The 15,875-nt window shown below is 49.4% G+C and overlaps 6 protein-coding genes across 6 annotated transcripts; 5 read left to right on the forward strand and 1 right to left on the reverse strand.

Annotated features, from left to right (window-relative positions):
* On the forward strand, positions 1 to 4,396 carry JN550_003509 (uncharacterized protein; the record flags this gene model as incomplete). The annotated part of the gene is made up of 2 exons (XM_049314921.1): positions 1 to 483; positions 542 to 4,396. The coding sequence occupies 2 exons, from the start codon at positions 1 to 3 to the stop codon at positions 4,394 to 4,396; spliced, it is 4,338 nt and encodes a 1,445-aa protein (XP_049174700.1).
* A 189-nt stretch (positions 4,397 to 4,585) lies between these two features.
* Positions 4,586 to 5,446, forward strand: JN550_003510 (uncharacterized protein; the record flags this gene model as incomplete). Its single annotated transcript, XM_049314922.1, has 2 exons — positions 4,586 to 4,658; positions 4,719 to 5,446. 2 exons carry the CDS (start codon positions 4,586 to 4,588, stop codon positions 5,444 to 5,446), a joined length of 801 nt encoding a protein of 266 aa, XP_049174701.1.
* Positions 5,447 to 6,166: 720 nt separating this feature from the next.
* JN550_003511 (uncharacterized protein) lies at positions 6,167 to 8,071 on the forward strand (the record flags this gene model as incomplete). Its single annotated transcript, XM_049314923.1, has 4 exons — positions 6,167 to 6,202; positions 6,279 to 6,679; positions 6,755 to 7,173; positions 7,221 to 8,071. 4 exons carry the CDS (start codon positions 6,167 to 6,169, stop codon positions 8,069 to 8,071), a joined length of 1,707 nt encoding a protein of 568 aa, XP_049174702.1.
* A 2,004-nt stretch (positions 8,072 to 10,075) lies between these two features.
* Positions 10,076 to 12,515, forward strand: JN550_003512 (uncharacterized protein; the record flags this gene model as incomplete). The annotated part of the gene is made up of 3 exons (XM_049314925.1): positions 10,076 to 10,603; positions 10,655 to 11,858; positions 11,917 to 12,515. 3 exons carry the CDS (start codon positions 10,076 to 10,078, stop codon positions 12,513 to 12,515), a joined length of 2,331 nt encoding a protein of 776 aa, XP_049174703.1.
* A 535-nt stretch (positions 12,516 to 13,050) lies between these two features.
* JN550_003513 (uncharacterized protein) lies at positions 13,051 to 13,839 on the reverse strand (the record flags this gene model as incomplete). Its single annotated transcript, XM_049314926.1, has 1 exon — positions 13,051 to 13,839. One exon carries the CDS (start codon positions 13,837 to 13,839, stop codon positions 13,051 to 13,053), a length of 789 nt encoding a protein of 262 aa, XP_049174704.1.
* Positions 13,840 to 14,497: 658 nt separating this feature from the next.
* On the forward strand, positions 14,498 to 15,385 carry JN550_003514 (uncharacterized protein; the record flags this gene model as incomplete). Its single annotated transcript, XM_049314927.1, has 2 exons — positions 14,498 to 14,630; positions 14,697 to 15,385. The coding sequence occupies 2 exons, from the start codon at positions 14,498 to 14,500 to the stop codon at positions 15,383 to 15,385; spliced, it is 822 nt and encodes a 273-aa protein (XP_049174705.1).
* Between the last annotated feature and the right edge of the window lie 490 nt (positions 15,386 to 15,875).

Raw genomic sequence — 15,875 nt, forward strand, 5'->3', positions numbered from 1 at the left:
ATGGGTTCTCAAGTCGACCCATCACCGTCATGGGAGAACTGGGATAGCTGTCATGTCTTTACAGCAAAGGAGTACAGTTCCAAGAGTTCTGGTGGAAAGAATTTTGAAACCATTATAGTTGACGAATCGATTGACTATGAAGTCGTTCTTGCATTTTGTCAAGACCGGCAGGTCTCAGAGATGTCGCTCTTTAAACTGGCCTGGGGCATTGTCGTTGGGACTTATGCTGGCGTAGAGGACGTGTGTTTTGGCATCAAGACAAGCCGAGGCCAAAGCATACTACGCTGTCGATTAGATGCCAAACAAACCACGGGCAGTCTTCTATCATCGATGGAGGAAGTGTCGTTGGTAGTTGATGGCGAGAAGCACGGTCTGTCCGCACTCGCCAGCTCAACGGGACTATTTGACACGATACTGTCAATCCAAGACCACAGTTCCACCATGGTGACCGACGCCATACAGACAAACGGCGGCATTTCAGCTGTGAGAAAGCTATGCCTTTTTTTTCACAGATAATGATGTTTACTAATTCTTCTCACAGGATTCCCCAAATGTGATTCTTGAAGCCCAGGTCCACCTGCAAAAAGGCCCTATCGTCATCCGCTACCCACAGCACATCTTTAGCGAGTTGCGGGCATCACGAATTGCTAGGTGCTTTTCGACTTGCATTCTCGCAATTGTGGCAAATGCCGATGAACATCTTCAAGATCTGGACATATTGCCACCCACCGATGCTGTGGATATTCAGACGTGGAACGGCAAGGATCTAGGAACCTACAAAAACTGTCTTCATGAAGTAATCCGCGAAAGAATGAAAGAAGACCCAGAGGCCCCTGCCGTGTCAGCATGGGATGGAGATCTGACCTACGGCGAGCTCGATGTTCTCTCTTCGCGTCTCGCATCAAAGCTTTACAACCTCGGCGTACATGTCGGGTCTAGTGTTGCTTTCTTGTTTCAGAAGTCTAAATGGACGGTGGTGTCCATACTGGCCATTCTCAAAGCGGGGGGTGCTGCAGTGGCACTCAATCCAGAATTTCCAGTAGAGAGACTGAAAAACATACTCGAGTTTACGCAAGCCCCGGTACTACTAGTCGACTGTGCGCTAGAAGGCATGTTATGCATGTCACAGAAAGGCGTGGTAGAGCTCATCGTCAACGAATCGTTCTTTCACCAAGCGTCTGACTCCCCAAGTGAGACGTCCGAGTACGTATGCTCGACAGTAAAACCGGACGATGTGGCGTATATTCAGTTTACGTCTGGAAGCACGGGTCAACCGAAGGGTATCGTGATCGAGCATTGCACATATCTGGCCAATGCCGTCTCACAACACGAGGCATGCCACGTGAACAGATGTTCCCGGGTACTGCAGTTCGCAAGCCACAGTTTTGACGCAATTTTGGTTGAGATCCTGACTCCGCTGTTGGTTGGTGCCTGCATCTGCATCCCATCAGAAGAGCGCCGTCTGAATGATTTGGCCGGCGCCATGAGAGATTTGCGAGTTAACTGGATGGGCGTCACGCCTACTCTGGCAAAAATAATCAGTCCCAAGGATGTACCGGCTCTTAAAACTCTGTGCACTTGGGGAGAAGCGGCAAGTAGCGACATGATAGAAACTTGGGCTGACTCAGTTGAACTCATCAACATATATGGACCCTCCGAGAACTCAGTCGAGGCAACCTCCCATTCTTGGTCCAGAGGAATCCGAGATCCATCGCATATGGGCAAAGGCATGAAAGCCGTCAACACGTGGGTTGTTCGCATCGACAATCGGGAAAAGCTGACTCCGATTGGAGCAATTGGAGAATTGGTCCTTCAAGGCCCAACGGTGGCCCGTGGCTACCTTCATGATGAAGCTCGAAATGCAGTCGCGTTCAAGGCCGAGGTGCCGTGGATACCGCCTACTACCAACAGTTATCGTATGTACTACACAGGAGATCTTGTGCGGTACACGCCAGATGGATCCTTAGAATTTTGTGGCCGACGTGATACTCAAGTCAAGATCAGAGGACATCGCGTTGAACTGGGTGAGATTGAGCATCACATCAACCAAAGCAACTCAGGCAACTATTTGCAATCGGTTGCAGAAGTAGTTCGGCCTATCTACCGGCCGACCCAGAAGATACTCATTGCTTTCATTTGCGAAAGCCGGAATGCTGCAGCATCGATCGAGTCTCTACTCCAACCTACGTCCGACGCATTCAGGATTAAAGCGATGTCTATCAAGAGTTATCTGACGAAATACCTCCCATCACATTTCATTCCTTCCATATTCCTACCGCTCACTTACATACCAACTGCTGCTTCAGGGAAAGCGGACAGACACAGGCTGAGGACAATGGTCGAGTCCTTGTCTGAAGTTGAACTCATGGAATACTCGTCCCATGAACTCCCAGCGAAGGAAAAGGGGTCCGAGAAAGAGATCTTGATTGCGCGTCTCTGGGCTCAAATTCTCGGGGTAGATGAAAACGCTATCACACCTGGCGACAACTTCTTCTGGCTCGGAGGCAATTCCATTCTTGCCATGAGACTCGCTGTTGCAGCTCGCGAGAAAGGGATTGCAATAACAGTAGCACAGGTCCTCCAACACCCGCGACTTCAAGATATTGCTTCTACGGTTAAGATCGAGAAAATTAAAGAGGCCGTGGTAAAACAGCATTACGGGTATAACCATTTTTCTACGTTATACAACGTGTTTGCTGAAGATTTCGTCAAGAGGGTGGTAGCTCCAGAGTTGGGGATTGCAGCCTCTAACATCAAGGACATAGCGTTGGCCACTGACTATCAGATTGAAAACCTGGCGTGGTCCTCATTGAAGTCCAGAGGTGGCACTAACTATGTTACTTTCGATTTCGACGTCGCGCTCGAGCCTGATAGGGTACAGGCTGCAATAGAGCGGCTTGTGTCCTACCATGCTATTTTGCGGACAGTCTACTGTGTCTACCGTCAACGGGTGTACCAAGTTGCTGTAAATCAACTAGCGTTTGATATCGTCCATTCGCTGCACGTGGAAAATGTGGACAAAACAACTGCGTCTGTGATGGAATGCGATGCTCGACAGCGCCTGGATATCACTGCGGCGCTCGTCAAGTTCTGGTTACTTCGGGGCGCACACGGTCGAGTTATGCGGCTCATTATCCGGGCCTCGCACTTACAGTACGACGGAGTAACGCTTATAAGATGGTGCAATGAGTTTGGCCTGGCTTACAGCGGGTCCAATCTCCTGCCAAAGACATCTTTTCCAGAATACATGAATTTTGCAGCAAACCACAACGCAAATGACGCTTGCCACTACTGGAGAAAACTTCTGGATGGGTCGTCCATGACTAACGTGTTTCAGCACTCCAGTATTCCTTGGAAACACGTGCTGAATGGCCAAGTGGAGACGCTCATTGACACCTCTTTGGTTCACTCCCACTCCGATATCACAATTGGCACTACTATCAAAGCTGCATGGGCCCTAGTACTCGCTGAGATGGCGAGCAGCGGTGATGTTGTTTTCGGTTCCGTAGTCTGGGGCCGAAATGCCATGTTTCCGGGAGTGGAGCAAGTAGTTGGTGCGTGCATCGACAACATTCCCGTTCGAGTCCGCCTCGGTCCTGGTATGACACGCCTTCAACTACTGCAGCAGATTCAAGAGCAATACTTTGAAGCAGTCAGTTTTGAAAACTTTCAGTACAAGCGAATCGTCAAAGAATGCACCGATTGGCGACCTTGGGAGCGCTTGAGCACTCTCGTCGAGTACGAGAACCTGGGAGAGGAGAGTTCACGGTTCAAACTTGGCCGAGAGTACGGCAGCTTCACCGTAGATGAAATCAGACCTCCAGCAGATCGTCACGATGTAACTATATACAGTATGCCCATGGGCGAGAAGCAGACGTTCATTGCACTCGACTTCTGCAGGGATATTGTTCCTATAACAGTGGCACAGCGAATGCTGGATCGCATGGTGGAGCATATCCGGGCGTTTCACGACGACCACCATGTGCAAGTCGTCCTATCCCCCCCAGACGAGATTGGGTTGCCCCACATACCGATGTCACTAGGACCCTCTGCCGGAGGAAATTCGAACAAGCTCAATGAGGGTGGTCAGCGGAAAAAGGCTTGCGATCGTCTCATTCCTGAGGACGAAACGAACCATACTCGGGTACGACAGCTTGTAGAGAAGGCCTGGAGCTCCGTGTTGGGATGTCAGCAAGCGGACCTTGCCACCTGCTGGGCCAATCGGGTCCCTTTCTACAACGTGTGGGGAAATCTCATCGCCTCTTACGCCCTGGCTAGGTATTACGAAAGGGAAGGTAGTCTAGTAGCTGCAGAGGATCTTTTACAGAACGTTGATATGCAGTCTCAGGTGGCGCTATTGTTCGGTCAAGCCAAGCCCATGTACTATACAGACTAAGCATAGTGGCATTCGGGAGAGACTTGATGCTGCCGAGACAATTCGACAGAAGAGTACCATGCATCGCATAGGATATTACGACTGTAATTATATCATATATCAAGGTACTTTTAGTGCGAACTCTTGGTATATAAACGCCATCAAGACGTGTTTGAAGTTTCCCCGACGAGCTCGCCGGCGTTCCCAGCCATGGCTGACTCAACTGAGCCACAGGCTGTCGAACGTCGACGCGAGCAGAACAGGCTTGCTCAACGCAAGAGACGTAAGTCAACTACGTGTACCAGCACGGCTATAATCATGGAGACTGAGGCATCAAACGCAGGTGACACCGTGAGATCGCAGCTGCAACAGCTTCAAGCAGACAATGAAGAGTTACGCGCCTTTAAGGAGCAGATAGTGAAAGCAACCCAGGCAGGGCGAGTGCCTCGCAGCACCATGGATATTTCGGCGGGGTTTCTCAGATCTCCAAGCAGTTCTGCCCGAAGTCCTGCAGTGACGGCCGAGACATTCTCACTCATGAGTAGCGACGAGGAGTTTGCACCAGACATGAAGGCCCTGGAGCCGTTCCTAGCAAATTTCAGCACCGGGGGCGTCGGCCTTCGGCATGGTGACCATACCCAGGTGCTGTCGCCAGCAGGTTCGATAACGTACCACACAACGTCTGACACTCTCCGTACCCCAGAGCCGGCGGACGATCTAGGCTACGTACATCTTGGTCATGGCCTCGGCCCTGGTCCTGAATCCTTCTGCAACCGCAGCAGTGGAGATGGCAGGCATGATGCGCTTCGGATCGCTGTGGCGAATGGCCATCTCTCGATGGTACAGCTCCTATTGAAGCACGGAGCGGACGTGAACGCGCCAGCGGGGGAGCTGGAGCGGACCTCACTGCATGATGCCGCTGCAGCAGATGATGCAAAGATGGTGGAACTGCTGCTCGACCATGGGGCTGACGTTAGCGCTGTCGACAAATCGGGCATGACGGCTCTGCAAGTAGCAGCGTCGTTGGGCAATGTGGAGGTTGCCGGGATTTTCCTGCAGTGGAAAGGCTGACTCGATGGGTTCGACCCAACGCCAAGATGTATAACGAACGACGCAGTGTCCAATAGCTGTGGCCTTGCTTACCCCACACATGGCCACTGCAAAGCTGACAGCCTTGCCGTGAGAAGAAATACGAAAAGAAATCTCCGTCAGCTCTCCGCGCTGCAACATCCTCTTGTTAATTGTGTATTGTTCCTGCTGCTCCTTGCCACGTTTCTCTGCATTTCACAACCCTTCTTTGTAGGCTCTGCAGAGCCTCGTTCCGGCGACCAGTAATATCCCACCGTTCATGACCAAAACAAGCGGAGACGAAGTCGCATCGCTGCGGGACCAGAAAAAAAGTACACTGCATGCACCTGCAATCCTCCCATATAGCCCAGGCGTCCCGCGTGCAGCACCGTCTCATCAGCTGAATCATATGCGGGGCTTCTGAATACTTGGGGTCATACCCAATGCCAATGTTTCCAGGGGACGAACGTTGATTGGCCAGTCAATCATGCAGTGTCCTCCTCCATGCTGTCCGTGTCCATCAATCAGTGTAAGGGTGCAAACATACGTGACAATCAGCACACGACGCGCCATTTCCAGGATATACATTGCACCTTGTCGACGTAGTTGGACTTCCATCGCAACCGGCTCATCCATAGGCTGTCCGAGGACATCTCACGAGAGAAAGCGCGACTGCTGTTAGGGCAAGGCAAGTTAAGCACGCAGCAGCGGCAATGCATCAAAATGGACGAAATCGACATTCTGCACTTCAATGATGTGGTGAGTAACATGGTGCTCATTGCGGTACCTTGTATCCGAGAGGTGGTAACGAGGACTTACACGATCTGGCCCGTAGTATCACACATCGGACGTGGAATTAGTTCCGCGTTTTGCAAGTACTCTGTCAAAGCCCAACCATGTTCTCGATGGGTTTACTCCAGCCCGTCATCAACTGCGCGTCTTCAGTGGCGATGCGTTCTCTCCCTCCCTGGAGGCTTCTGTGCTCCACGGTGGTCATATGATTGATCTGCTTAATGCCCTCAATATCGACGTTGCCTGTTATGGGAACCACGACTTCGACTTCGGCGAAGCCCGCTTGTCCCATCTCTCGAGGCAAAATAATTTCCCTTGGACTTTAGCCAATGCCGTCCGCAAGCATTGTGTCGGAGATCAAAGACGGTACTTGGCTCAAGCTCAAAAATTCGTCACCCGGGAAGTCGCGGGGTACAGGTTGGGATTCTTCGGACTTGCTGGCACGTGAGGGCCCCTCTTCCTCCTCCCCTTCCCTGGGGTTACCGTCGATGTGTGCCTTACAGACTGACTGATAGTCAGAGATTGGCCGTCAAACTGTCAACACCTACCGGACTGTGAGATTCATGATCCAGCATCAGACGGCAGGAGACTTGCAGCACACCTCCGGAACTCCGAAAGGTGCGACTTCGTCATTGCGGTGACGCACATGCGTCTTGCTGAGGATCTGAAGCTGTCTCAAGCCACTTTATCGGGAGATGGAAAGATTGATCTCATCCTTGGAGGGCACGATCACTATGTGCTCCGAAGAACACATACTGACACGAACTTCGACCCCTCTATCATCCAGCCGGGAGTTTACGACATTGCCGGGCCTGTCACCCAATTCAATGGCTTTGCCCATATCATCAAGAGTGGGACTGACTGGAGAGGCCTTTCAATTGTCCGTTTGAGGGTTGAGAGGCTGTCAGATGGAAGCGCTTCCATATCTGACATGAATCGTAAGTATATCCGTTTTCTCACCAGTCACTAGGCTTATGCTTTTCAGTGAAACAAATCGTCGACCTCACCAAAATGCCAAAGTACCATCAAATACCGCCGTGCCCCAAGGCGCTTGCAGCCATTGCCAAAAGTCTAGAAAGCATTGACAAACTTGTTCAACAACCTCTTGTCTATGCCGACATTTCTCTCGAAGGACGCTCGACACTGATCCGTAGTCAGGAGTCCAATCTTGGTAATATGGTCGCTGATGCTGTCAGGGCTTTTTATAACTCGGATATTGCGCTAGTCAACAGCGGCGGTATCCGATGCGATCGCGTAATTGAGCGTAGCAAGGACGTACCGCTGTGCATACGTGATATCCTAGACATCAGTCCATTCGACAATGCGATGGTGGTAAAGCGCGTGAGTGGCAGCACCATTGCCCTAAGCCTGGAGAACTCTGTCTCCGATGCGCACACGGACGGGCGTTTCATGCAAGTCTCTGGACTTAGCATTTCAGTCAACTGGCACCACGAGGAAGGTGATCGCATCTTAAGCATATTCCATCATTCACGACAGAACCCGGCGCCTTACCCTCTCCAGCACGATCGTATGTACACTGTGGCCATGACTAACTTCATAGCGGCGGGATTCGATGGTTACTCTTGCTTCGAGAGTACTGAAACAATGATCGACGTCGAGGGTGCCATGACGGACACCAATCTCCTTTTAGAGGTGTTCGGCGGCGCGTTTACGTCTCGCGATCGTGTTGACGGCGAATTGAATGACAATACTACAGCGGGTTTAATGAGGGCTAGAAAGGAAATCGTTATAGCATACAATGAAAGCGATGGACTGCCAGTCATCAGACCACGGCTGGAAGGTAGAATTAAGGTTATAAGTGGCGTGAATCTCTAAGAGAGCCATTGCATCACGCAATACGCCACCTCAAAGGCGTTTCTTCATATTGCAGCACGTTGCATATATAGATTGTCACACTGCCTTGCCATGCACATTGCAACCTGTAACCGGTGCAAGCCATGAGTCAATGTAGTACACGTGACCATACACGGGACACTGCAATCAGTATATAACCTTCTGCAGATACCTTCGTTGCCATAAGCTTGGAGGAATGGTACTATTCTGGAACAGTTTACTGGGAGTTTTGAATGCCAAGACAGAGTTCACACTTGCCAGCTTTAGCGAAAGATGCTGAACTGTCCAAGCACCACTTAATTCGAGGAGAGCAAAACCAGGGCAATGCAACTTCTTTCTGAAAAGTGGCCCACTGCCACACAATAACAAACTCGATTCAACCGTCAACAGCCGCAGATGAGCGATGGCAACGGCTTGGACCGAGGGTGCCGCTTCTGTATGCAGGATCCTTCAGGCCTCGGGGAGGAAGGTGGTATTGAAGGTTCTTTGGACCCTGCGCCCCATATGAATTCGTAGGAATAATGCAACAAGCAATTCTAGATGGGTTTCACGTCGGTGGCCTGATGCATTGCGCCATTGCTGGTCTGGGCATATGCACTACATTGGCTACCCATGTTAATTCGGTCCTAGGTGGATCTACGTGTAGACACTGCACTAACAACGACTTACTCGCTGGCGAATGAGCGGGAAAGGGGCGTCAGCGCTACTGTGTGTATTCTGATGGGAAGGGCGCTATGTAACATCAGTAGGAATTTCCCTATCATGAAGAAAGTCCCCACAGACAAGCCAGGATGAGGTAGTAGGTGGTCAGCTGTAGTCAGCAATCCGCAACACTAAGGCGCTGCGAGGTCAATATGACTCAGTATCCAACGCCAGGTCCTTGATTTGATACCTTCAAAGGTTACTGCCACGATGTAGCACGAGAAACATGGTGGCGAGCTTCCAGTGATTGGAAAGATAGAAAGTTGGCTAGACAGTTCGACGCAGGACACGTACATCAGCATTTAGGCGTATAAATGTAAGGAATTTTAATCTAGCAAAAGGACCAGAGTATCATCAAGTCAAAATGGGGAGTGAACTAAGAATCCAGGCGATTGGTTCGATCAATCACGCGCTTTTCCGAATATCATTTCAGTTTTTATTCGTTTCAACCGCTAATTTCTAAGTTCCTCGAGAACAGTCCAGGGGCTTCTGAATCTGCTGCACATCTGTGAAGCATTGCAAGTGTTTCACTTTGGTCACATTCCCCCTGTTCCAATAATAAAAATGCATCAGCCTCTTGACACAGCAATAAAGTAGTTTTTAATGAGATCGATTTGACGAAACAAGCCCCTAAACATACTCAAAAATAGGCTTTGTTGACATGAATAGGGTCAACTAATAGAGACTTGCAACTGTGGAAATACGACATTTTCACTTGAAATGCAAATCAAAGTGTGTGGTCTAATCTCCCATCATTTCGATCTATAGTTATTCATTGTTTGCTGTTGTGAACTCTTTGGCTGATGAGAGACATCACGCTGATGGACCTCTGGGAGATGGATTCATAATTGCACACATGCGTATTCATCACACAAAAGATCATTTTGAACTTTGAAAGATCATTACATTATTCTCGCCATGTGTGGATACATGGTACCAATGATGACATGCATACTCTGGCCTCCCGTGTCATGTTGGCGATACCACTGTCTATCGCTGTCGCTAAGCAATTGAGTACGCTGAGAAGGCATATCTTCTGAGTGCTGTCTGACTATGCCTAGTTTAAGACCACCTGCGGACCAAGAAAGGACACTAACAGTTGTTCAGTTGCCGCTCAAAATACAACATCGGCAGAAGCCGGAGGCCACCAGACAGAGTACGACGTTGAAGCAAGGTAGAATAACCGACTGCAGGCCCTTTTACTTAGCATAGACTCGACTAATCCTAACGTCGGCGTCTTGCCACAACAGCAACTGAGCTAAGGAAGCGAACTATCTGGCGATCATGGATAACCATGTCAGATACCCCTTAAACGTTGCCATAATTGGCATTGGCCATCGCGGTTATAACACACATTTCTTGACTTTGCTAGAGAACCCGAGGCTGTGGTGTGTCAAGGCTGTCTGCGACGTCAACCCAGCAACGCGTACTGTTTTCGCCAGCAACCATCCCAAAATTCCCATTCTCAACTCTATATCTGCACTGCTAGATCAGCATGGTCATCAGCTGGACTTGGCGATAGTCTGCGTCCCGCATCAGTTTCATCTGGAATGCTGTCAGGCACTCGCAAAGGCCGGGATAAACATCCTCAAGGAGAAGCCAGTCGCAGAGTCGAGAGAAGAATATGATCAGCTCCTGAAATTACCTGTGAAAGCAGGTATTACTTTCCAAAAGCGGTTTGAGCCTCGATATCTGGTGATAAAGGACCTCTTGAAACAGGTTGGGCAGGTCGCATCATTCAGAGCGGTGTTAACTGCGAGCATTGACGCATTAGATTCCGGTTGGAGAGCTAAAAGTGATGTCGGAGTTACTGTATGCTCTGCAAGCTTCTTTCCCGGATACCAGATCTGACAGTATCTACAGGAAGACCTCGGTTGCCACATGCTCGACATGATCGTCTCCCTTTTTGGCAAGCCAACGTCCGTCACTGCTCAGAATGCCTTAGGAGTGAGGATTGAGCAGACATACGGTGGCGATGATATTGCCAACGTAATCATGAACTTCGGAGAGTCAGCGAAGCGCAATATTGGCCATGTGCACCTTTCACGTGTAGCTCACCGCTCCGAAGAATCACTGGTAGTCACTGGAACAAATGGCACCTTCGTGTTGGAAGGGAAAGAGGTGGTTCTGCGCGACAATTCCGGTAGCGAGACATTTCGTTTCAATGACTCTTCCTCCAAGAGATTCGCTGTAAAGTCGATGCTACAGCAATTCTCAGCGTGGATCACTGGGGCCGAACCTCAGTTCGCAGCTTCTTTGGCCAATGTCAGCGACACCGTGAGCGTTATGGAGGCCATCCAGCGTTCTTACGGTAACCCGCATGCCACAGAGAGTCTTGCATCCCGGCATCGTCAAATTGGCAAGCCTTTCCTTGAGGCTTCCCTCGGGGGTGAGCACCATGTATGGCCGCTCCTCACCGCCGAATCGGAGGATGCAGTTGTTCGACAAATGCACTCATCACTGTCTATCTACAATAGGTCAGATATATACGAAGTCTTTGAAGATCGATGGCGTAAGATGCACAATTTGAAGCATGCACTTGTCTGCAGTTCCGGCACAATCGCCATCTTACATATGTTCGAAGCACTAGATCTGCGACCAGGCGATCAAGTTCTATGTCCTGTATACACGTTCTTTGCCACAGCTTCGCCGTTGCTACAGTATGGGGCAGTGCCTGTATTCTGCGACTCGTTGGGGGATGGAAACATGGACCCTGAAGAAATTTTGAAAAGATCCACCCCGAAAACGAAGGCAGTGATTGTCACGCATATGTGGGGCTTGCCCTGCCGTATGCGCAGGATCGTCGACAATGCCGAAAAGATGGGCATCAAAGTTCTGGAAGACTGTTCACACGCGCATGGTGCTGTCGTCGACGGCAAGATTGTGGGTTCATGGGGAGACATGGCAGCTTGGTCACTTCAAGCAAAGAAGAATGTCATGGGTGGCCAGGCAGGAGTCATGGCTACTAACTCAACCGATTACTATTCTCGTGCGATCCTCCATGGTCACTTCAATAAGCGAGCAAAGCAGGAAGTCTCAGAAAGTCATCCACTGCGCAAATTTTGGTGTAAGTCTTGGACCTTACTGCAGCTTCTACATGAGTGACTGCTGACCACTCCCCTCAGTGACTGGCATTGGCCTCAACTTGCGAGCCCACCCGTTGGCTATCGCGTTAGCAAACCAGCAGCTTGATCGACTTCCATCCCATGATCGCCGCAGGCAAGCTTACGCATCGTACGTTGCGAGAGAACTTGACAAAATCCCGTTCCTCAAGATGCCCACCCTTCAAAACAACAGACGGGACAAACATGCTTGGTACGCATTTGTGATACAATTCGATCCTTCCCGTGCACCCAAAGGTTTGACCCGCGATGAGTTTGTTCGTCGACTCGAGAAGCGCGGTGTCAACGAAGTTGACATACCACGCTCTACTGGCCTTCTAAATGGGTTGCCATTGTTCACACACGCGCACGAGGCAGTGCCAAGATTTGGGCCCACAGCTTGGTGCAAGCCGCAAGCGACAGTGGAATTCCCTAATGCTGAGAGCTTTTATAACCATGCCATCAAGCTGCCCATGTGGACGACGGATGGTGACAAGACGATTGTGGAGCATTACGTGAGAGAGTTTTTGGCTGTTGCAGACGAGGTCATGGGGAATACTCACGGTCAATGGGGCGAACAGAATAGGAGACAGGGGACCGAAAACCCCCAAGCCAGGTTGTAATTTAGAATGGAAAGTCTCCTTGATCTTTGCTACACATTCATTGCATATTAGCCTCATTATCACAAATGCGGAGAAGTCGTTGCTTTGCTAATCGTGATGCCCTCACTGAAGCTCCATGGCCAAACCATCTGGATGCGACAGAAACTGAGCGTCATGAAGAACTAACATTAAGGGCAATTTCAGATAGTAGTAATATGACTTATAAATGTGACATAGTAGTCTCGACCGAATATCAAGGCCGCATAATTTGCTTTGCTGAGCAGAAGTCACATTCCGTGGTCGGTGCCTTGTATGTATTACTTATGCTTCAGCCCTTGAATACGATAAGTCCGTTTATAATAGGGCTCATTCATAGCATACATATACTCTAATACTAATCGAGTGGTTTTAGACTGTTTCCATGCATGTACATGAGACAATTGCAGTGGCTTTTAGGTTTGTATATGATAGAGATGCCTATCAACTATTTGGGACTATCTCATACGCAACTTCCTCAGATGTGGCTTCCATTCGAACCATCTTTCCAAATCTCTCGTCAAGCGGCAGCTGACACAGCCTTAGTAGCCTTGACGACAGCCATACTAGGATCATCCAGAAAAGTCTGCCAGAAAGCTGTGTCGTCGCGCACGGTCTTGGCGCTCATAAAGTCAACTTCCTGGACGTCTGTCAAGCCAAACTTCTCGATGATCTCCTTGTTGCCCTTCCAGCTCAAGTCTAGCGAGCTCGCCTCAAATTCGATCGGCTCGTTTAGGTGGATGCGATATCGGTAGCGAACACCTCCAGGAATATCTTCGAAATCTTTATACGTAACGCCGTATTTGCCATCAGCGCACGCCTTGCTCTTCATGTTGCCTACTCGGGCGCCAACGAAGCGGCCGCCGGGCTTCAAACGGGATACAGCATTGCGCCACATAGTCTCGAGCTGCTCTTGCGAGGTTGCATGGTCGAAACAGAAATTGGACATGACAATATCGTACTGGTCCCGTAGACCTTTTTCGAGGAGATGATCAATGGGCTTCGTCACGTCTGCCTCAAAGGTACGAATTTTTCCAGTGCGGCCGAGTTGCTTCTCAGTGTCCTCAGCAACTCGCAACATTTCGGTGGACAGATCTATAATGTCGACAGTGGCTGCTCCTGCGTCTACAGCTTGGCGTGAGTGAATGCCAGAGCCACCGCCGAAGTCGAGAACATGGAGCCCAGTGCAATCCCCGAGGGCTGCACCAAGAAGTTCCGTTTGGAGTATGCTGCAGGGCAGGTGCGTAATATCGTTGTAGCCCTGGGCTTGATGGTCGTATTCACTTTTGACTTGCTCAAAACTAGCCATGATGAAATGATTTGTTATGTATTCAGGATAGAGTGGTTGTAGTTAAGATCTTTATGGCAGTCAGTGATATTATTTTTACTCTCCTAGTGAAGATATGTACTTATTACTCAAAGTCGAGAGCATTGCTTGGGATAATCAATGATGTGGTATAGTGGACCTGATAGCCCTTAATGATGAATACAGTTTTTCCCCACCCTAATCACGCACGCTCTGTAGAGCTCAGACATGATTTTCTTGGGCATTCAATCGCATCTCACATATGAATGGCATGCGTAGTTTGATGACTCACCCAATCCGCGCAAGTGTGTTGCTGCAGTACCCTTCCCCAATTGCTGACGCAGCATGCTACCGCACTGGGCTTCATCATCAGGGGATATACTCTAGGCACGACACATCAGGTCCGAAATTGCGTGTGCATTGTCATGTCTCTTACTGCTTGCCATACTGTGTTCTACTTGATTTCAAGTATTCAGACGTGAGTGTGTTTATTCTACATTATACATGTTGGCAAGCGGTTCATGTTTTTGATTTGCTAGTTGTAACACAAGAGGGACAAGTTGAATGATTTATTCATTCTCATCGACCTTCTTCAGTAAATGGTGTTTTCATTCGTAGATAGACACAAAAACGAATATTGGCAATACGCTTTGGTTGGACCATGGATGCTTTAATATGGGATAACAACCCTGACGCTCATCGATTCGCCGAAGCTGCTGTGAAGGCCCTTTTGGCTTCTTTTCCAGGTGTCGGTAATCAGAATGTACGGAAAGACCGTAAAAGGCAAGGCAAAGGTCCGTGTTCATTCATAGATGTGTATTCCTAGCTGTCTAGCTGGTCGTGTGCTCACCATATCACAGGACCTTCAGTGCTGGAAATTGGTTGCGGTACTGGCGTCTTCAGTCTCCGACTGCTTCCTTACGTGGGCTCAATTTTGGCCGTGGATGTTTCGCATCCTATGATTCAAGTACTTCGACTCAAAATTGCAGAAATGTGTAACCCAACAGAGCGAAAGCATATCGCACCTCTCTGCTTGTCTGTAGAGGACCCAGAAGATCCTGCATTGCCACCAGGCCAAGGTGGAAAGCGCAAGAAGTTTGATCTAGTGACAGGACATTTGTTGCTACATCATGTGGCAGATCACAAAGCTCTTCTGGAGACTATGTTTGGTTGCTTGAAACCTGGTGGTCGCTTGGCATTGACGGATTTTGCAGACTTCGGCCCTGAAGCGCGGCTATTTCACCCCGAAGGTAAAATGGGTGATGTCGAGCACGATCAAGGGGTGAATCCCAAGGCAATTGAAAAGTTAATGCGGCAGGTTGGATTCGAAGAAACGAACGTATCAGTTGCTTGGACGTCAGAGAAAGAGGTCGAGCGATTCCCCGGGGAGTGGGGCCCCAAAGGACTGCAAAAACCTGAGTCGGTTCGGACGATGGAGTTCTCCTTTGTGTTGTGCAGTGGGAGGAAGCCCAAAGATTCGAGCAAGTACAGTGACTATTCTAGCGGAAGTGAGCCAGTCTTGTATCATGATCGTACAAGAACACAGTAGTCCAGGTGTCGAGCCTTATCAATGGCTACAAACCACAACAATCAGCTCAAGAAACTCGAAGTGAGCCGGTATCAGGAACTCATAATACCCTGCAAGTCGAGGCCATTGGGAAATCCCTACTAGTACATTAGGTTGTATCTTAAAAGGTTCCATTACTTTCAAAACCTAATAAGAAAAACTAATTAACTATTAGATTTGAATGACTCCGTTGTTTCACTCTCTCGTCTTCGCCAGGGCGCACTCCTTCGTGCTCTAGTTACCTGCTATTTCTTTCGAGCAATTCGTGGTTAATGTTCGGTCTTGTTCACTTGGCAAAGCTATCCCCACCCTTATGATGACTCCGAGGTTGCTGGTGCCTCTCATATCCGCATGTTACGCACAGTCAGCTGACAGCATCTGTCTTGGCTCATGCAGTTCAATCCCGAATCTATCCCAGGTTAGTCCAATAGATACTGTCAGGCGAGGTCATGGGGCAGGTGGGTTTCGGTGG

The sequence above is a fragment of the Neoarthrinium moseri genome (assembly GCF_022829205.1).
Source record: "Neoarthrinium moseri strain CBS 164.80 chromosome Unknown scaffold8_Wmoseri_CBS_16480, whole genome shotgun sequence".
In the NCBI taxonomy this organism is placed as follows: Eukaryota; Fungi; Ascomycota; class Sordariomycetes; order Amphisphaeriales; family Apiosporaceae; genus Neoarthrinium; species Neoarthrinium moseri.